At 43.3% G+C, this 22,267-nt stretch overlaps 1 protein-coding gene across 4 annotated transcripts in view; it reads left to right on the top strand.

The window, feature by feature from the left end:
• Positions 1-20,286, top strand: part of enpp2 (ectonucleotide pyrophosphatase/phosphodiesterase 2) — a 166,614-nt gene extending 146,328 nt beyond the window's left edge. For all 4 annotated transcript variants that reach the window (XM_072251946.1, XM_072251952.1, XM_072251951.1 and 1 more), the window contains 2 exons: positions 13,377-13,530; positions 19,640-20,286. In XM_072251946.1, coding sequence (XP_072108047.1) covers positions 13,377-13,530; positions 19,640-19,810 — 325 coding nt within the window. In that variant the 3' untranslated portion in view covers positions 19,811-20,286. The remainder of the gene's footprint in view (positions 1-13,376; positions 13,531-19,639) is intronic.
• Positions 20,287-22,267: the final 1,981 nt, after the last annotated feature.

Genomic DNA, 22,267 nt, shown 5'->3' with positions numbered 1-22,267 from the left:
ATAGCTGCAGTACACCGCAAGATGTAAAAAATAAAGAAATGAACAAGAGTAAAAGAGGTAGTGTTCATAGACTGTTCAGAAATCTGATAGCGGTGGGGAAGAAGATGTTCCTAAAACATTAAGTGTGTACCTCAGGCTCCTGTACGTCCTCACTGTTAGTAATACGATAAGGTCATGCCCCAGATGGTGAAGATCCGTAATGATGGACTCCACCCTGAGACACCAGCTTTTGAAGATGTCTCGATGGTGGTGGGCGGGTTGCGTTGGTGATGGATCTGGTTGAGTCTACAAGCCTCTGCAGCCTCTCACAATCCTGCACATAGCAGCCTCCACACCAGGCTATTTGTCTCATCAAATTTCAAGAAAGAATTGAGAATTTTTCTGAGAATCAAAGATACTACTTATTCCACAGTGTTACCAAAGCTGAGTTACTGACCGTTGCTGTTTGTGGGACCCAGGTATTTTCAGAATGGCTGTTGTCATTACCATTCTGCAACTTCTAAAGTGTTCACAGACGCAAAAGGGATTTGAACTGTGGCATATTAAATGTAAATCTTATTTTATTCTTCAGACCTTTACCTTTCATTTGGTGGCAGACTTTACCTCTTCCACTTATCACCTCCCAGCTTCACACTTCAACCACTCCCCACCCCCCACCCATCATCCTCCTCACTGGTCTCACCTATCACTTAACAGCTTCTCACGTTATCCCATCTCCCCCACCCTCCCCTTCACCTGGCTTCACCTATCACCTGCCAGCTTGTACTCTTTCCCCTTCCCCCCATCTTCACTCCTTTTCCTTTACAGTCCTGATGAAGTGTCTCGAGACAAAATGCTGACTGTTTATTCCTCTGCATAGATGCTGCCTGACCTGATGAGTTTATTGAATTGAATTGATGAGCTATAAGATGATGAGAGGCATTGATCATGTGGATAGTCAGAGGCTTTTTCCCAGGGCTGAAATAGTTGCCACAAGAGGACACAGGTTTAAGGTGCTGGGGAGGAGGTACAGAGGAGATGTCAGGGGTAAGTTTTTTATGCAGACAGTGGTGAATGTGTGGAATGGGCTGCCGGCGATGGTGGTGGAGGCCGATACGATAGGGTCTTTTAAGAGACATTTAGATACGTACATGGAGCTTAGTAAAATAGAAGGTTGTGGGTAACCCTAGTAATTTCTAAGGTAGGGACATGTTCGGCACAACGTTGTGGGCCGAAGGGCCTGTATTGTGCTGTAGGTTTTCTATGTTTCTATGAATTGACTTTACTATTTACATCCTTTATATACATGAGTAAAAATCTTTACATTATGTTCCCATCTAAATGTGCAATTTATAGTAATTTGTAATAAATAGGTTGTACAGTCAATTGTATCAGCGTGAATTAAACAGTCTGATGGCCTGGTGGAAGAAGCTGTCCCGGAGCCTGTTGGTCCTGGCTTTTATGCTGCAGTACTGTTTCCTGGATGGTATCAGCTGGAACAGTTTATGGTTGGGGCGACTCAGGTCCCCAATGATCCTTCGGGCCCTTTTTGTGCACCTTTCTCTGTAAAAGTCCTGGAAGTTCACATTTACAGATGCACTGGGCTGTCCACACCACTCTCTGCAGAGTCCTGCGATTGAGGGAAGTACAGTTCCCATACCAGGCAGTGATACAGCCAGTCAGGATGCTCTCAATTGTATCCCTGTAGAAAGTTCTTAGGATTTGGAGGCCCATACCAAACTTCATCTGAGGTGAAAGAGGCACTGTTGTGCTTTTTTCTATCACGCAGCTGGTATGTACAGATCACGTGAGATCCTTGGTGATGTGTGTGCCGAGGAACTTAAAGCTGTTCACCTTCTCAACCCCAGATCCATTGATGTCAATAGGGGTTAGCCTGTCTCCATTCCTCCTGTAATCCACAACCAGCTCCTTTGTTTTTGCGACATTGAGGGAGAGGTTGTTTTCTTGACACCACTACATCAAGGTGATGACTTCTTCCCTGTAGGCTGCCTTGTTATTATTGAGATAAGGCCACTCATTGTGGTATTGTCAGCAAATTTAATTAGCAGTGTGTTACACTGGATTTCCAGTATCTGCAAAAACTTTGTGTTTAAGAACTTAAACAGCTACTTTTCAAAACCTCTCGATCAAGTCAGATTTTCGCAATTCCATTTAAATAGACAAGGACTTAAATAGACAAGAAATGTAAATCAGAAAATGTTAATAATGAAATATGCCACAAAAATAATGTTAAATATTTTTATTTTCTTTTGCATTTATTTGCTGTGGTCCTTCCCCACTTTTATAATATGATTGGATGAACTCAGACATTTGAGAAGATGGAGCTAAAGTTGGGTATATCGGTATTACAGTGGAGTAAGGGGATTACTGAGGGATAAGTGAGGAAATGGCCACAATTAACTAGGAAAGGATGGTGGAAGAGCGCCCCCCCCCCCCACCTTCCCACTCTGATTCCTCGTCTTTTTTTCTCCAGTCCTGATAAAAGGTCTCGGCCCGAAACGTCGACTGTTTACTCCTTTCCATAGATGATGCCTGGCCTGCTGAGTTCCTCCGGCATTTTGTGCGTGTTGCTCAGATTTCCAGTATCAGCAGATTTTCCCTTGTTTGTGATTAGTGGGATGTTAGCGGATTGGGAAGCTTTCAAAATCCACCAGAAGGCATCTAAAAAATCCATTAACAAGGTAAAGATGGAGTACGAGAGTAAGCTGGCCAGTAATATTAAAGAGGATACCAAAGGTTTCTTTGGATACATAAAGTGTAAAGAGAGGCAAGAGTAGATATCAGACTGCTGGAAAACAATGCTGGAAAGGTAGTCATGGGGGGGATAACGAAGTGGCAGATGAACTGAGTAAGTATTTTGCATCAGCCTTCAATGTGGAAGAGACAAGTAGTATGGTGGAAGTTCCAGGTGTTGGGGCATGAAGTGTGTGAAGTTACCATAACTGGAAAGAAGGTTCTTGGGAAACTGGAAAGTCTGAAGGTATATAAGTCACTTGGACCGGATGGTGTACACCCCAGGGTTCTGAAAGAGGTGGCTGAATAGATTGTGGAGGCATTATGATCTTTCAAGAATCCTTAGGTTCTGGAATGGTTCCGAAAGAATGGAAAATTGTAAATGTCACTCCACTCTTCAAGAAGGGAGAGAGGCAGAAGAAAGGAAACTATAGGCCAGTTAGTCTGATCTCAGTTGTTGGGAAGATGTTGGAGTCAATTATTGAGGTTGAGGTGTCAGGGTACTTGGAGGCACATGATAATATATGCCATGGTTTCCTCAAGGGAAAATCTTGCCTGATAAATCTGTGTGAATTGTTTGAAGAAATAATAAGCATGATGGACCAAGGAGAATCGGTTGATGTTGTATACTTGGATTTTCAGAAAGCCTTTGATAAGGAGTCACACGTGAGGCTGCTTAACAAGCTACGAGCCCATGGTATTACAGGAAAGATTCTAGCATGGATAAAGCAGTGACTGATCAACAGGAGGCAGAGTGAGAGTAAAGGGAGCCTTTTCTGACTGGCTGCCAGTGACTAGTGGTGTTCCACAGAGGTCTGTGTTAGTTAGGACTGATTCCTTTTACATTATTTATCTATAATTTGGATGATAGAATTGATGGTTTTGTTGCAAAGTTCACTGATGGTATGAAAGTAGATAGAAGGGCAGGTAGTTTTGAGGAAGTAGGGAAGCTACAGAAGGATTTAGACAGATTAGGAGAATGGGCAAAGAAATGGCAGATGGAATACAATGTTGGGAAGTGTTTGGTCATGAACTTTGGTAGAAGAAATGGAAGGGGTGACTATTTTCTAAATGGAGAGAAAATACAAAAAACTGAGGTGCAAAAGGTCTTGAGAATCCTTGTGCAAGATTCCCTAAAGGTTAATTTACAGATTGAGCCTGTGGTGAAGAAGGCAAATACAATGTTATTTCAAAATGACTAGAATATAAAAGCAAGGATGTAACGTTGAGACTTTATAAAGCACTAGTGAGGCCTCACAGAGTATTGTGAACAGTTTTTGGCTCCTTACGATGTACTGAAAAATGGAGAGGGTTCAAAGGAGGTTCAGGAATATGATTCCAAGATTGAATGGCTTGTCATATGATAGAGCCGGGCCTCTATTCAATAGAACTCAGAAGAATGAGGGGTGACCTCATTGAAACCTATCGAATGGTGAAAGGCCTTGATAGAGTGGATGTGGAGAGGATATTTCCTGTGGTGGGAGTGTCTAAGACCAGAGGGCACAGCCTCGAGATAGAGGGGTGTCTTTTAAGAATGGAGATGAGGAGGAATTTCTTTAGCCAGAGAGTGGTGAATCTGTGGAATTCTTTGCCACAAGTAGCTGTGGAGGCCAAGTCTTTATGTATACTTAAGGCAGAAGTTGATAGATTCTTGGTTGGTCAGGGCATGAAGGGATATGGGGAGGAGGCAGGAGATTGGGGCTGAGAAAAAAATTGGATCATGGCAGACTCTGTGTGCCAAATGGCTTAATCCTGCTCCTGTATCTTATGGTTTTTCTCAAATTCAACAGGAAATTCTTTCCCAATGTTCCCAAATTAACAGGGTAATTTTACTGAAAGCTCTGGTAACTTAGGGAAAGGTCGAGTAGGTTAGGCCTTTATTCGCCGGACCATAGAAAAATGAGGGGGGATTTGATAGAGGTATAGAAGTGGATGTGAACTTTCCTCTATCAAGGACATTTACAGCAGCCGGTGCATAAAGGAGGCCTGGAAGATCATCAGGGACACTGGTCACTCCAACTATAAACTGTCTCAGCTGCTTCTGTCTGGCAAATGATGCTGCAGCATTAAAGCCAGACCAACAGGCTACGGGGCAGCTTCTTCCTACAAGCCATTAGATTTATAAATTCACATGCCTGTACATCGCAACGGAGTCATAATGCAAAGATTTTTACTCCTTCGTGTAGGACGGAAATAAGATTTAAATAAATTCAAATTCAAAATCATGAGGGGTATAGATAGAGAAAACACAGGCAGGCTGAGGTTGAATGAGAGATCACAGGTTAAGGGTGAAAGGTGAAATATTTAAGGAGAACCTCAGGCGGAACTTCTCTCACCGGGAGGTCCAAGTGTGGAATGAGCTGCCAGCAGAAATGGTGGATGTGGATTTGAGGGCAACTTTTAAGAGAAGTTTGGATAAGTAAATGGATGGAAATATATCGAGGGCTCTGGTCCTGGTGCAGGTCGATGGGACTAGAAAGAATAACAACTTGGCAGGTACTAGATGGGCTGAAGGGCCTGTTTCTGTACTGTAGTGTTCTATGACTCACCTAACTGCTTAGGTGTTGATCTATCACAATTGCAGATAGAGAAAATTAAAGGTACTACCTCCCTCCAAGAAATTCCCAACATTAGTTTTACATTTATTTTCAGAATCACTGCCATTCAATGTCATCCTCAAACATGGTGATAAAGAGTATTTTTACCCCTTGAGATGTTTTGGTTAATTTAATTAGATATTTCAGCTTCAGAAGCTTTTAATGAACAAGAATTTGCAGTGTAAGTAAAAAGAATAAATAATAACAGAAAATGTTCCTCTAGAAGTATTGTATGACTGTGAGAATTAATTTAACGAGAGATTTCTCAGGAATGCCCAATTTGGATAATTTTGTTGATTGGATGAAAGTTACATGTTGTGGAGAGAGAATGCTTCAAATATTTTATAATGCTTAGGATTGTGTTTATTGTCTATTATCTGTGACTTATTGCCCTGGATATCACATTGTCAGAATTATGTGTAGCCTTAGTTCGAATGATTAGTAAATGGATGAATTTAAACATTGGAGGAAAGCGTATGGGAGACGGGTATCTTGTATAGAGAGCGGTGGGTGTGTTAAATGCACTGAAACGGGTGGTAGCAGAGATGGATATATTAGGGGCATTTAAGAAATTCTTAGGCCATAGATGAGGGGTTCCCAACTTTTTGATGCCATGGACCAACACCATTAAGTAAGGGGTTTGTGGACCCCGGGCTGGGAACTCCTGCCAGGATGGATGATAGAAAGACGTCAGAGGGTAGGGTCAGATTGATTTTGAATAGGTTAACATGTCAGCACAACATCGTGGACTGACGGGTCTGTGCTGTCTTCATTGGCAATCTGATTACAAATGTAGCTTCACACATCAGCTACATGAACTATAACAGACTAGCCAAGGAGGAGGCATGGATCACAGAGAAGTACAGCACAGAAGCGGGTGCTTCGGCCCATCTAGTCCATGCCAAAAAAATTTAAACTACCTGCTCCCAACAACCTGCACAAGGACCATAGCCCTCCACATCACGTACCTATCCAGTCTTCTGCTCTTCAACATTGAAATCGAGCTCACATGGACCACTTGCCCTGGCTACTTGTTCCACACCATCACAACTCTCTGAGCGAACAAGTTTCCCGTCATGATTCCCTTAAACTTTTCACCTTTCACCCTTAACCCATGACCTCAGGTTGTTGTTCCACCCAACCTCAGTGGAAAAACCTTATCTATACCCCTCATAATTTTGTATACCTCTATCAAATCTCCCCTCAGTCTTCTACGTTCCAAGGAGTACAGTCCTAACCTATTCAATCTTTCCTTATAACTCATGTCCTGCAGTCCCGGTGACATCCTTGTAAACCTTCTCTGCACTCTTTCAACCCCGTTTACATATTGCCTGCAGGTAGGTGACCAAAACTGCACACAATACTACAAATTAGGCCTCAACAACAGCCTATACAACTTCAACATAATGTCCCATCTTCTGTACTCAGTACATTGACACATGAAGGCCAGTGTTCCAAAAGTTTTCTTTATGACTCTTATCTACCTGTGACATGACTTTCAATGAATTATGTACCTGTATTCCCGTATCCCTTTGTTCAACCACACCCTCAGTGTCCTACCACTCACTGTGTAAGACCTACCCTGGCTGGTCCTACCAAAGTGCAAAGGTTTGACTTAGACCATAAGACATGGGAGCAGAATTAGGCCATCTGGCCCATTGAGGCTGCTCCACCATTCAATCATGGCTGATCCCTTTTCTATCTCCTCCTCAACCCCAGTTCCCGGCCTTCTCCATGTAACCTTTGATGCCGTGTCCAATCAAGAACCTATCAATCTCTGCCTTAAATACACCCAACGACCTGGCCTCCACAGCTGCATGTGGCAACAAATTCCACAAATTCACCACCATTTGGCTAAAGAAATTTCTCCGCATCTCTGTTTTGAAAGGGCGCTCCTCTATCCTGAGGCTGTGCCCTCTTGTCCTAGACTCTCCCACCATGGGAAACATCCTTTCCACATCTACTCTGTCTAGGCTTTTCAACATTCAAAATGTTTCAATGAGGTCACCCCTCATCCTTCTGAATTCCATTGAGTACAGACCCAGAGCCATCAAACATTCCTCGTATGAAAACCCTTTCATTCCTGGAATCATCCTTGTGAACCTCCTCTGGACCCTCTCCAATGTTAAGGGGCAGAAGACGCTGGTGGGAGTTGTGCACAGGCCACCTAACAGTAGTAGTGAGGTTGGGGATGGTATTAAACAGGAAATTAGAAATGTGTGCAATAAAGGAACAGCAGTTATAATGGGTGACTTCAATCTACATGTAGATTGGGTGAACCAAATTGGTAAAGGTTCTGAGGAAGAGGATTTCTTGGAATGTATGCTGGATGGTTTTTTGAACCAACATGTCGAGGATCCAACTAGAGAGCAGGCTATTCTGGACTGGGTTTTGAGCAATGAGGAAGGGTTAATTAGCAATCTTGTCGTGAGAGGCCCTTTGGGTAAGAGTGACCATAATATGGTGGAATTCTTCATTAAGATGGAGAGTGACATAGTTAATTCAGAAACAAAGGTTCTGAACTTAAAGAGGGGTAACTTTGAAGGTATGAGACGTGAATTAGCTAAGATAGACTGGCAAATGACACTTAAAGGATTGACGGTGGATATGCAATGGCGAGCATTTAAAGGTTGCATGGATGAACTACAACAATTGTTCATCCCAGTTTGGCAAAAGAATAAATCAAGGAAGGTAGTGCGCCCGTGGCTGACAAGAGAAATTAGGGATAGTATCAATTCCAAAGAAGCAGCATACAAATTAGCCAGAGAAAGTGGCTCACCTGAGGACTGGGAGAAATTCAGAGTTCAGCAGAGGAGGACAAAGGGCTTAATTAGGAAGGGGAAAAAAGATTATGAGAGAAAACTGGCAGGGAACATAAAAATTGACTGTAAAAGCTTTTATAGGTATGTAAAAAGGAAAAGACTGGTAAAGACAAATGTAGGTCCCCTACAGACAGAAACAGGTGAATTGATTATGGGGAGCAAGGACATGGCAGACCAATTGAATAATTACTTTGGTTCTGTCTTCACTAAGGAGGACATAAATAATCTTCCAGAAATAGTAGGGGACAGAGGGTCCAGTGAGATGGAGGAACTGAGCAAAATACTTGTTAGTAGGGAAGTGGTGTTAGGTAAATTGAAGGGATTGAAGGCAGATAAATCCCCAGGGCCAGATGGTCTGCATCCTAGAGTGCTTAAGGAAGTAGCCCAAGAAATAGTGGATGCATTAGTGATAATTTTTCAAAACTCGTTAGATTCTGGACTAGTTCCTGAGGATTGGAGGGTGGCTAATGTAACCCCACTTTTTAAAAAAGGAGGGAGAGAGAAACCGGGGAATTATAGACCAGTTAGCCTAACGTCGGTGGTGGGGAAACTGCTGGAGTCAGTTATCAAAGATGTGATAACAGCACATTTGGAAAGCGGTGAAATCATCAGACAAAGTCAACATGGATTTGTGAAGGGAAAATCATGTCTGACGAATCTCATTGAATTTTTTGAGGATGTAACTAGTAGAGTGGATAGGGGAGAACCAGTGGATGTGGTATATTTGGATTTTCAAAAGGCTTTTGACAAGGTCCCACACAGGAGATTAGTGTGCAAACTTAAAGCACATGGTATTGGGGGTAAGGTATTGATGTGGATGGAGAATTGGTTAGCAGACAGGAAGCAAAGAGTGGGAATAAACGGGACCTTTTCAGAATGGCAGGCGGTGACTAGTGGGGTACCGCAAGGCTCAGTGCTGGGACCCCAGTTATTTACAATATGTATTAATGACTTGGATGAGGGAATTAAATGCAGCATCTCCAAGTTTGCAGATGACACGAAGCTGGGCGGCAGTGTTAGCTGTGAGGAGGATGCTAAGAGGATGCAGGGTGACTTGGATAGGTTGGGTGAGTGGGCAAATTCATGGCAGATGCAATTTAATGTGGATAAATGTGAAGTTATCCACTTTGGTAGCAAAAATAGGAAAACAGATTATTATCTGAATGGTGGCTGATTAGGAAAAGGGGAGGTGCAACAAGACCTGGGTGTCATTATACACCAGTCATTGAAAGTGGGCATGCAGGTACAGCAGGCGGTGAAAAAGGCGAATGGTATGCTGGCATTTATAGCGAGAGGATTTGAGTACAGGAGCAGGGAGGTACTACTGCAGTTGTACAAGGCCTTGGTGAGACCACACCTGGAGTATTGTGTGCAGTTTTGGTCCCCTAATCTGAGGAAAGACATCCTTGCCATAGAGGGAGTACAAAGAAGGTTCACCAGATTGATTCCTGGGATGGCAGGACTTACATATGAAGAAAGACTGGATGAACTGGGCTTGTACTCATTGGAATTTAGAAGATTGAGGGGGAATCTTATTGAAACCTATAAAATTCTAAAGGGATTGGACAAGCTAGATGCAGGAAGATTGTTCCCGATGTTGGGGAAGTCCAGAACGAGGGGTCACAGTTTGAGGATAAAGGGGAAGCCTTCTAGGACCGAGATTAGGAAAAACTTCTTCACTCAGAGAGTGGTGAATCTGTGGAATTCTCTGCCACAGGAAGCAGTTGAGGCCAGTTCATTGGCTATATTTAAGAGGGAGTTAGAAATGGCCCTTGTGGCTACGGGGGTCAGGGGGTATGGAGGGAAGGCTGGGGCGGGGTTCTGAGTTGGGTGATCAGCCATGATCATACTGAATGGCGGTGCAGGCTCGAAGGGCCGAATGGCCTACTCCTGCACCTATTTTCTATGTTTCTATGTTTCTATGTCAGCACATCTTTTCTAAGATGAGGGGCCCAAAACTGTTCACAATACTCAAGGTGAGGCCTCACCAGTGCCTTATTGAGCCTCAGCACCACATCCTTGCTTTTGACTTCTAGACCTGTTGAAATGAATGCCAAGATGGCATTTGCCTTCCTCACCACCGACTCAGCCTGCAAGTTAACCTTTAGGGTGTTCTGCACAAGGACTCCCAAGTCCCTCTGCCTCTCAGATTCCTGGATTTTCTCCCTGCTTAGAAAATAATCTGCACATTTATTTCTACTACCAAAGTGCATGACCATGCATTTTCCAACATTGTATTTCCTTTGCCACATTTTTGCCCACTCTCCTAATCTAAGTCCTTCTGCATCCTACCTGTTTCCTCAACACTACCTGTCCCTCCACCAATCTTCGTATCATCTGCAAACTTGTCAACAAAGCAACACTTGTCTGCATCGAATTCCATCTGCCATTTTTCCAGCCGATGCAGATCCCTCTGCAAGCCATGATCGTCTTCCTCACTGTCCACTAGCTCCCCCCCACCACAGTCTTGTTGTCATCTGTAAATTTGTAGATCCAGTTAACTGTATTATCATTTAGATCATTGACTTGATGACAAACAACAACAGAGAATGAGTGAGTGAATGATAACAGATAAATGCATGGAGATTTGTAAAGGGGGAGAGATCCAAACAGTAGACCTGCAAAGGAGGATAAAACAAAATTGGAACATGCCCTTTCCAGAGTCTTCACGTCTTGTTACATTGCTCGCGACTTCTTTTTTATGCTCACGATGTGATGGTAACAATAGGTTGGATAGAATTTTGCATAGCAGGGGAATTAAGGGTTATGGGGAAAAGGCAGGTAGGTGGAGATGAGTCCATGGTCAGATCAGCCATGATCTTATTGAATGGTGGAGCAGGCTCGATGGGCCAGATGGCCGACTCCTGCTCCTATTTCTTATGTTCTTAATAGAGAAAGAGGAACAAGACAATGAAAGGTGGGCAGTGATGAGTGTAAAAGGACAATTGTTAACAGATCGTCGTGGCTATCCCTCGAGGTCGAGGATGATTGTCTTCGTTCTGAAGAAGTGGTCCACAGACTGAAGACGCCTGTGCGTGTATTTGTTTAACGTACACTTGATGTGATGTTGCACTCCAAGAAGCACACGATACTTCAGAAATCAACCAATGAATTCCAGTGGCATGGAAACCACAACGATTGGAGCTGATGGATTTGTTGCAGCCTTCATCCGCCTTCACAGCCGTTGAGTTCTAAGTAACTTCGTCCGCCTGTTCCACCGTTGAGGTCTTGGTTGAATCGTTCTTTGTCAGGGACCTCACCCTCGACCTTATCGCCATGGGTGACTCTACCAGGAACATAGCTCCAGACAGCATCGCTGTCGGGATCACAGGACCACACAAACTTCTCCACCGCGCAAGGTGACAATCCACGGAGAAGTGTAAACAGATAACCGAAGGAGTTAAAGAAACGGTAAAATTAAGAGGGAGAAGTTGAAATAAAGTCACAGACTTCTGTGCTGTGGGCAATTTAGTTCACCTGCACTTCTTTACAAAATAAATAGAACATGTTGTACCTATAACTCTGCTTGGTTAATATTTGAAATTATAGGTCATGACTGAGTGGAAAAACACCATCCGAAGGTTTCCACTCCAAAAAAATCAATTCTGGACTTGGGAAACAAAACTGAATAGAAATGTTTAGTATCTGATGGCTTTCTAAAAAAAATCCTAGAGCACATCTCCTGGATGTGGAAACTTTAGAGAGGGTGCAGAGGAGATTTACAAGACACTGCCTGGACCAGAGAGCATGTTTTATGAGGATAGGTTGAGTAAGTTAGGGCTTTTCTCTTTGGAGTGAAGGAGGATTAGAGGTGACTTGATAGAGGTGTACAAGATGATAAGAGGCATCGATCAAGCGGGTAGCTAGGGACTTTTTCCCCAGTGCGAAAATTACTGATACAAGAGGGTTTAATTTTGAGGTGTTGGCAGGATGTCAAAGCTATGTTTTACAAAGAGAGCAGTGGGTGTGTGGAACGCCCTGCCATTGGTGGTGGTAGAGGGAGATACATTAGTGGCATTTAATAATGGGAATCTTAGATGGGCACTTGGATGATGGAAAAATGGAGGGTTATGTGGGAGGGAAGGGTTGGATTGATCTTGGAGTAGGTTAAAAAGTCAGCACGCTGATGTGGGCTGAAGGGCCGGTACTGGGCTGTAATTTTCTATGATCTATGTTCTATGTAAACATAAGGTTAATGAACTTGGAGCTCAGCGATGTGGAGGTGCCATATTTGAATTGGCGCAGAGATCAGCGGGGAGGAATTCCATTAACTGAGAGGCTTTATGACCACTGAGAGAACATCGTTAACTTTCAGGTCAATTGTTGATTAATTTGTAGGGAGCACTCACTTAGGTCAACTACTTCATGATGTATTCAATTAAAAACAGATGACAGAGCATCATAAACACGAGAGGTTCTGCAGGTGTTGGAAATCCAGAAAGACCCACGTAGAATTCTGGAGGAACTCCGCAAGTCAGGCAGCATCTATAGAAATGAATAAACGGTTGAAATTTCAGGCCTAGACCCTTCATGAGGACTGGAAAGGAAGGGGGGAAGATGCCTGAATGAGGAGGTTGGGGGAGGGGAAGGACGATAGCTTGATGAAGCCAGGTGGGTAGAAAAGATAAAGGGCTGGAGAGGAAGGAATCTGATAGGAGAAGAGTCAGAGAGCAGCAGGTATCACAGAGAAGAGCAGAGTAGTGAGAGAGGGTCTCATTGAACTCCCATTAAAGAGAGGAGCTCCTTCCCACTTTCAAATCTCTTGCAACACACATAAAAGTTGCTGGTGAACGCAGCAGGCCAGGCAGCATCTCTAGGAAGAGGTACAGTCGCTGTTTCGGGCCGAAACCCTTCGTCAGGACTCAAATCTCTTACTAGCTCTTCTTTCAGTTAGTCCTGACGAAGAGTCTCGGCCCAAAACGTCGATTGTACCTCTTCCTAGAGATGCTGCCTGGCCTGCTGTGTTCACCAGCAACTTTTATGTGTGTTGCAGAGGATTTAAACATCAGGATAGGAATCCATTGGAGAGACATTGCAGTGCACCGTAAACATGAGAGATTCTGCAGATGCTGGAAATCAGATTTAAGTAGTTGCACTACCACATCCTCACAGAACTCAGTCTAAAGTGTTACGAATCAGTAGTTTATCTTAAAACATGCGCCTTGGTATGAGAAGATGAGCAATTGTGTATTGGTCACCATTTGAATTTTGTTTGTTCCTTCAGGCAAGTCGATGCATCCATCCCTGTTCCAACACATTACTACAGTGTTATCACCAGCTGCCTGGATAGCACCCAGCCTGTGGATAAGTGTGACGGGCCTCTCACTGCATCATCGTTCATTCTGCCCCACAGACCCGACAATGATGAGAGCTGCAACGTAAGTAACGTGTGGGAGTGGCATTGCTCTGCCTGTAAACCCGAGATGCTCCTGACTTCTGTTGAAACAGGGGCTTCTCGTTGCAGCGTTACACCGCATAGGGACCAAGCCAGAGCGGAATTTTCACACTGATGCACTTGCTTGCGTTGCTCGTCGCTGCCTCCGAACCTGAAGCTGGTTTATTATTTCTGACGTTATGTTCAGTGCAAGGTATAAAAAATACTGGAAATAATTCGGAAGATGTATACCTCAGGTGGTTGATGCTTGGTGTCATGTGATCGGCACCAATGAATATATCGAGTCAGGATTTATAAACAAACAAACATTTATTAAACCCTGATAAACAATGAAAAACAAATGAAAACCCTAACTGGAAGTAAACGCAAACAACAGGAATTCTGCAGATGCTGGAAATTCAAGCAACACACATCAAAGTTGCTGGTTTGTCCTGACGAAGGGTCTCGGCCTGAAACGTTGACTGCACCTCTTCCTACAGATGCTGCCTGGCCTGCTGCATTCACCAGCAACTTTGATGTGTGTTGCTGGAAGTAAACGGCTATGCGGCCATTCGGTAAACTGCTACTCAGTACTAGTTCTTAAAGTGATAATGCGAAACCAGTTCTTAAAGCAATAAATTCAAACACAGTTCTTGGAATGGTAAATTTTAAAGTCCAAGAGATTTATATAGTCAATTAGGAGAGACTTTCATGAAGTAACGAATTCCTCGAAGACACGACGTCACTACCACTCCCAGTCAGACCCAGTCTTGTCCACAGGATTCACGACGACAGGAATAAAACAGTTTTAAAGGCACTGACCTTCCTCCGTAGAATAGATCCTGCACAGCCTTTCTGCCACTTTTAGCAGAGGCTATCTCATGCAGATCACTCTTTCTTGAACGAATTCTTTAATGGCCGATCCTTTCCAAACCCGTTGAACGTCTCCTTCAGGGTCCCGTCTTCACTCTCCAATGTTACTGAAAAGACACATTAACAAACCTGGCGGTGATTGGTTAAACTGCTGATCCAGACTTCTATACCTTACATTAGAACATAAAGCTCCATTTAAAATTAAAACTGCATCATAATGCAAATAGGCAGCGGAGTGGAGTATCTCATTGACGTTTTAACTAAAAAAACCTGCGTCACCAGGGGTCGTCCCCTTTTATACCCGTGGTGAACATGTCATCACATGACCTCACATCGGCGGGAAAATTACATCAGGTGACCTCCAAAAGACCATTACATCATTCTCACAAGAAAGTCGCAAGATCTCCTTGAGGTATGTAACATTGGGCTGAGTGGTTCTCTAATCTTGGCCATTTACTTGCACAGGTTTCGTCACTGTGTGAGGAGGTGTCAGTGTACAGTTGATTATGGTGAGTCCTCCCAATGCTTGACCTTCATGTACTTTCCAATCGGTTGATTGGATGTCATTTTGAAACTCTATTGTGATGTGGAGAGGAAATCTCGCCGCTGTTTGATTGCATGGTGAACTTCATGTGTTTGGAATTTTGCCTGCATCAGCGCACAAATAGGATCGAGGTCCACGTGTTTGCAGAATTGTTTGTGGGAAGCCACCCTTCTAGGAATTCTCTTGCATGCTGCACTGTTGCTTACACAATGACTTCCACTGATGTCCAATTGAAATTGTGCCCCTCTCGGTCTCCATGCTTATAGAATAGAGGGAGTTGGTCCTGCCACCTTACAGCCAGTCGATGTTCTTGGAACTTTGTGGAGCTTCATATGAAGATGTCAACGAGGTCGATAACGCACCAACCAAGAAATGACCTTCCATCTTGGAAGTGATGGCCCAGTGCTCCAAGAACGTAGAATTTTAGTCATGCACAAGCCAACAGCAATGTTGGGGAGAGTACCTTGTAGACCAAAACAGCGAACCAATGTGGTCTACAAAATTCAATGGGGGGAGGGGGGACTGCAACAAATATTACGTTGACTAAACTGTGAGAAAACTACCCACAAGGATCCATGAAAATCAGCTGGCTGCAAAGCGGCATAACCAGCTCTCCCTTATCTCTACCCATGAAGGTTGAGAGGGGCAAAAGCTCGACTGGGCGTCAGTGAAAGTCATAGCGCAAGCAAACAAGCGGCATGCAGGAGAATGCCAAGAGGCATGGTTTTCTGTAAACAAACACGTAGACCTCGATCCTGTTTATGAGCCGAGGTGGGCAAAGTTACTGACACACAAGGTTCACCACACAACCAGTCAGCGACGAAATTTCCTCCCCATATCACAACTGAATTTCTGAAATGACGACAGGTCAGCTGATTGATATATAAAGGCCAAGCATTCGGAGGACACACCACAATCAACAGCGCGCTGCGATGTCTCCTTGCATGGTGACGAAACACTGGCAAGTAAATTGCTAAGGTTGGAGAACAGCTCAACCCAACAATAAATACTGCTACAAGTTACAATAAGAAATATAAAGTAAATAAAAAGTGCGAAAAGAGAAGAAAATAATGGGATGCTGTTCATGGGTTCGTTGTCCATTCAGATATCTGATGATGGAAGGGAAGAAGCTGTTTCCAAGGTGTGTGTCTTCAGGCTTCTGTACCTCCTCCCTGATGGCAGCAATGAGAAGAGGGCATCTTCTTGATAGTGAGGGTTCATCGTGATAGATGCCCCCTTCTTGAGGCATCATCTTTTGAAAATGTCCTCAGTGATGGGGAGGCTAGTGCCCACAATGGAGGGAGTAGACAGTGAGTGATATACACCCTCCTGATAGAGCCAGGCATCTGTCACTGTGCATTCTTCATCCAGTCAGTGAATGGCTGAGAGCACTGACTGTACAGCGAGAGCTCAGGGAAACCGGCATCAAATTCCCTGTATGTGTCCACATACTTGGCGATAATAAAGGATTCTGATTCTGGTAGAGGCCAGTTGTTGCATCCATATCCTTGTTCTAGAATGTAACAAGGAAGTGTATCCCTTGCCAGTCTGTTGGGTACGTTAGGCAATTTCTTCACACCTGCGATATATGCATGTGCAGGAGAATCCTTAGTGAATTGAATCTAGCCCCCCTTCATCTCCAAAATAATGAGCTTTAGAATCCAAGTGATTTTATCATCTGCAATAGAGTCATAGAAAACTACAGCACAGAAACAGGGCTGAGTTCATGCTGAACTATAATGCTGCCTAGTTCCATCAACCTACACCCAGACTTCAGCCGTCCATACCCCTCTCATCCATGTACTTATCCAAACTTTTCAAATGTTGAAACCAAACCAACATCCACCACTTGTGCTGGAAGCTCATTCCATACTCTCAGCACCCTCTGAGTGAAGAAGTTGCCCTCATGTTCCCCTTAAACATTTCACCCTTAACCCATGACCTCTATTTGTAGTCTCACCCAACATGGGTGTGGAAAAAAAACCTGCTTGCATTTACCCTATCTATATCCCTCATGATTTTGTAAACCTCCATCAAATCTTCTCTCACTCTCCTGCACTCGAGGGAATAAAGTTCTAACCTGTTCAAGGTAAATTTACAATCAAAGTACCTTGAGATTCATTTTCCTGCAGACATTGACAGGGATATAAAGAAATAAAATAGAATTTATGCAAAGCTATGCATAAACAAAGACTGACAAACAACCAATGCGCAGAAGAAGACAAACTGTACAAATAAGTAAGTAAATAATACTGAGAACGTGAGTCCTTGAGAGTGAGTCTGTAGGTTGTGGAATCAGTTTAGTGTTGAGGTGAGCGAAGTTACCTATGTCGGTTCAGGAGCCTGATGGTTGAGGGGTAATAATTGTTCCTGAACCTGGTGGGAGTCCTTAGAATTCTGTACCTCCAGCCCGAAGAGAGCATGGTGGGGCCCTTGAGGGATGTTTCTCTCTTGTAGCAGCTCTCTGTGTAGATGTACTCAATGGTGGGGAGAGCTTTGCCAGTGATGGACTATGCTGTATCCACTACATTTTGTATTTTTGCTGTTCCTGGGTGTTGGTGTTCCCGCACCAGGCCTTGACGCACCCAGTCAGGATGCTCTCCACCGTGCATCAGTTCTGTAGGTTTAGGAAAAGGAAGATGCCAGTAAGGTAGAGCCTGCAAGTTGGGCAACTTACTGAGCTAACATTGAATGCAGGCTGGAATTTAATTTTCTCTCTTGCCTGCAGGATGCACAAGGGTGAAAAAGGAGTCGCCGAGCAGCAATGTCCTCTCCAACCACTAATTGTACTGATTGAGTGTTTGTGGAGAAATATATTCTGGACACAAATAACATGTATGGTTTTGCACTTTGTTTGAAAGAATAAAAGCATAGACTATTTCCTAAGCAGGGAGTGAATTCAGAAATCAGAGGTACAAGGGGACCTGGGAGTCTTTGCGCAGGTTTCCCTAAAGCAGGGTTTTCACAGAACTCTTGGTTTATGATAAGGCTTCATGGCATAAAAAAGGTTAGGAACCCGTGCCCCTGCCCTAAAGGTTAATTTGCTGATTGAGTCGGTGGTGAGGAAGGCAAATGTGAAGTTAGCATTCATTTCGAAAGGTTTAGAATGTAAAAACAAGGATGTAATGCTGAGGCTTTATAAGGCATTGGTCAGACTGCATTTGGATTATTGGGAGCAGTTTTGGGCCCGTTATTTAAGAAAAGACATGCTGGCATCTGAGAAGGTCCAGAGGAGGTTCATGAGATTGATCCTGGGAATGAAGGGTTTGATGACTCTGGGTCCATACTCACTGGAGTTTAGAAGAATGGGCGGGAGGAAGATCTCATTGAAACCTACCATATATTGAAAGGCCTAGACAGAATGGATGTGGAAAGGATGTTTCCTACGGTGGGAGAGTCCTAGACTTCTCCCAGAATAGAAGGACGTTGCTTACTGGGAACTCTCGTGAACAGGGGCACCACATTGAAACTGACCATTATGTCCTCTGGGTTCTGCTGGATGTTTTTGGTTATTGTTTTCACAAAGTCAGTTGACTTCGTGATGTGATGCACACAGCCCCCAACAAAGGGAGACAGCATGGTCATTAAATGCTTAGTGAGGTAGCGAGTTGGAGAATCTATCCCAGTGACGATAGGCCTCAGGGGGACCCTCGTTGTGCATCTTAGGGCTGACGGAGAAACCAGGAAACCTAACAGCGAGGAGGAACCTGTTGCTACAGACCATCTTCCCTAAATTTCCACGGTTTCTGGAAGGGTTGTCAGGATCGTGACGAACTACCAGGTTAATACCATCCACAAACCCGTAAGGAAGCTCAAATCACAGCTTATGTGGGTCAAAGATGACCTGGGCCTCCGGTCGGCTGGCGATTTCAGGGTTCCCTGTGAATACGGGCAGCGTAAATCGTCCAGACTGGACGCGTGGTGGAAACCCACATCAAGGAGCACAGGAGGTGTATCAGTTACCTGGAGAAATCAGCGGTAGCAGAACTCTGCATTCGCTATGGCCGTAGGATTAACTTCAACAGCACAAAACTACTGTGTCGCACCAATGGCATTTTCACTTCTGGCCGTTGCTGTCCTCTCCAAGCCTGAATGCTTGAAACTACCGTCTGTAAAAGTTCTGAATTGTCTTACTGCTTATTTCTTGCCAACTGTCGGTGATGAAAATCACTGTTTTTTGAACACAGACACTAGTTAAAAACTGTTCGCTCTCAGCATGGTGTAGTGTCCGGTGCCCACACAAGTCCATGCAGCTGAAGCTAGTTAAAACCTGTCCAGCAGCAGTCCTCTGTCCCAATTAAGCAGCACTGTGTCCCAAATTAACAAAGGGAATCCCAGCTGTTTTCTCGATTCGTTTTTGTTCTTTAAGAGATGTCCCAAGTAAACAGCTGTCCCTATTAACTGATTGTTGTGTATTTAATATTTCAGTAATATTTGAATAATCTTGTACGTATGTTGTTTGATTAAGCATTCTTGTTTGGTTAAATAATTCATTATGGGTTACATATCTAAATATGAGAATTGTACACATCATCACACTACCATGTGATGCATGCACACCATGCTTGAAGTAAACTCAAGGTTAGACTCACATTTCAGTCTCCATGTCTTCCTTTGAATTAGTTTAATGTCTTGAAGTGACAAAGCATTGGCCCAATTAACTGGAATCCGCTGTATCTTTTTCTCAAAATTTCAGAGTAACGATGAGGATCCAAAGTGGATTGAGGACCTGATGAAGTTGCACACGGCACGTGTGCGTGACATTGAGCACCTGACGGGTTTAGACTTGTACCGCAAGACCAGCAGAGCCTACCCCGAAATCCTCTCTTTAAAGACATTCCTACAGACATTTGAAAGTGAAATCTAAAAGCTCTTTATTTGTCTTGCAATACATCTTTTATTTACAGGTGTATATTTTTGATACTGTTTGTTTTTGTATTTATTAATTCAAAACCAGAATATTTTAAAAGCAGCTTCTTTAAAGCTTTTAAAATAACACGCATGTGCCTTTATCTCCTTCTCTCTCGATATTTAGTTATTTGAGTGCTGTTTGTGTTGTACTATTGCGGTGTCTGTCTTTGCCTAATATTAGGACTAGTCTGCAGCGATTTATAAACTTACATTGAACAAAATTCCAAGATTATTCAATGCATTGTTCTATAATTCAGTCTCGTGTATCAGAGGTGTGATATGTAAAACTATATATCCTTCACTATTACTGTGGTGTAGACTTGTATTTATAATTTACTTACGTTCTGAAAATATAATAAATGGCAACATTTGTGCTTTGATTTGGGGGGGGGGTGGGGGAAGATGATTTACCTGCTGTAAAATGTACTAAATGCAAAATAAAGAAGCTTCTCCTTACAATTTTCTTTACATAATGTAGAGACTCACTCAACTGAAATGAGGTGTGTGACCTGAGAGATCAAAAGGGGTATAAGAGCCAAAATTAGTATCGTAGCTGTTTTTGGAAGGAATGAAGAGGTTGTTGGAATATCAAACAATACAGCACAGTACAGGACCTTCGGCCCAACAATGTTCTGCTGACCCTTTTTCACCTACTTTAAGATCAATTTAATCCTTCCCTCCTACATGGCCCTCTTTTTTATCGTTCATGTTACCATCTATGAGTTTCTTAAATGCCCCTAATGTATCTGACTCTACCGCCACCCCGAAAGGGCGTTCTATACACCCACCACTCTGTGCAAAGAACCTACCTCTGACATCTTCCCAATAACCTAAAATTATGCCCCTTAATTTAAAGGCATCTGTTAGTCTTGCAAGACCATGGATCTGCGCCTGGAAAGTCTTCGCTCTCCAGGGAGCAGGCCTGGGCAAAGTTGTATGGAAGACCAGCAGTTGCCCATGCTGCAAGTCTCCCCTCTCCACGACACCGATGTTGTCCAAGGGAAGGGCATTAGGACCCATACAACTTGGCACCAGTGTCGTCGCAGAGCAATGTGTGGTTAAGTGCGTCAACACATGTTGCCTCGGCTGGGGCTCGACTCACAACCTTCAGGTCGCTAGTCCAATGCCTTAACCACTTGGCCACGTGCCCACACTATGCCCCTATTATTAGCCATTTCTGCCTTGGAACAAATCTCTCACTTCACTCAATCTATGCCTCATCATCTTGTACACCTCTATCAAATCACCCCTCATCCTCCTCCACTCCAAAGAGAAAAGCCTTAGCTCACTCAACCATTCCTCAAAAGATGTGCTCTCCAATCCAGACAGCATACTGGTGTACCCTCTGACCTTCTATATCGTTCCTATAGTGAGGCGGCTAGAAGTGAATGCAATATTCCAAGTGTGGCCTAACCAGGGTTTTATAGAGCCGTGATGTTACCTCACAGCTCTTGAACTCAATCCACTGACTAATGAAGGCCATAGAGAAGTTGTTCTTAATGAAGGCATCTATTGTCCTTCATGTTTTACTGCAACTGTTATCTATGTACAAACAAGCTCTGGGTTAAGATGCAAGCAGTTTGGTGTCTTTTAAATGTTAATTTTCTAAAGAACAGTTTTTTTGGGGTGGGGGGTACAGTTTATGGGTTGGTCCTAATTAAATGAGTCAGACCTGGAACAATGTCCAGTCTAATCTAAGTAGACTACTCAGTTACCAGAATTAGTATGGAACAAGAAAGGAAAGAGAGACAAACAAGAAAAGTTGCATCTAAATTCAGTCTATTGAGATTAAATCCTTGCCTTGGTTTTAAACAGCGGGCAAATAATTACTGATGCTTGTAAATTTTAAAATTAAACATCTTGTATAGTCCAGTTTGACAAATCAAGTATAAAGCATGCTGTTTTCTGTATCCTAAACAACCTCACCATTATTGAGCTGAGAGGTTGATTGATGATTGGCAAAAAAAAATTGAACATGATTGAGAGGAGATTTGATAGAGGTATACTAAATTATGAGGGGTATAGATAGGGTACATGCAAGCAGGCTTTTTCCTCTGAGATTGGATGAGACTAGAACTAGAAGTCTAGTAAATAAATTGGGTTTTCATTCTGCAGTGCAGAAATAGAAGTGTTATATCTGCTATGGCTCAATTGGCTTTTCAGGGTCACAATTCTTCCACTAAAGTTAAGAGATTAGATAAGGACACACAGAGGATTTCACCTTTATAAATATACATTCTGTGGCCACATTATTAGGTACACCTGTACATTTCGTTAAAGTAATTGGCCAATCATGTTCTGCACTCAATGCATAAAAACATGCAGACATGGTCAAGAGGTTCAGTTGTTGTTCAGACCAAACAGCAGAGTGGGGAGGAAATGTGATCTAAGTGTCTTTGACCATGGAATAATT

The sequence above is a fragment of the Mobula birostris genome, chromosome 1, assembly GCF_030028105.1.
Source record: "Mobula birostris isolate sMobBir1 chromosome 1, sMobBir1.hap1, whole genome shotgun sequence".
Lineage (NCBI taxonomy): Eukaryota > Metazoa > Chordata > Chondrichthyes > Myliobatiformes > Myliobatidae > Mobula > Mobula birostris.
The sequence above is the reverse complement of the archived record's forward strand: the minus strand, read 5'-3'. Positions and strand labels throughout refer to the sequence as shown.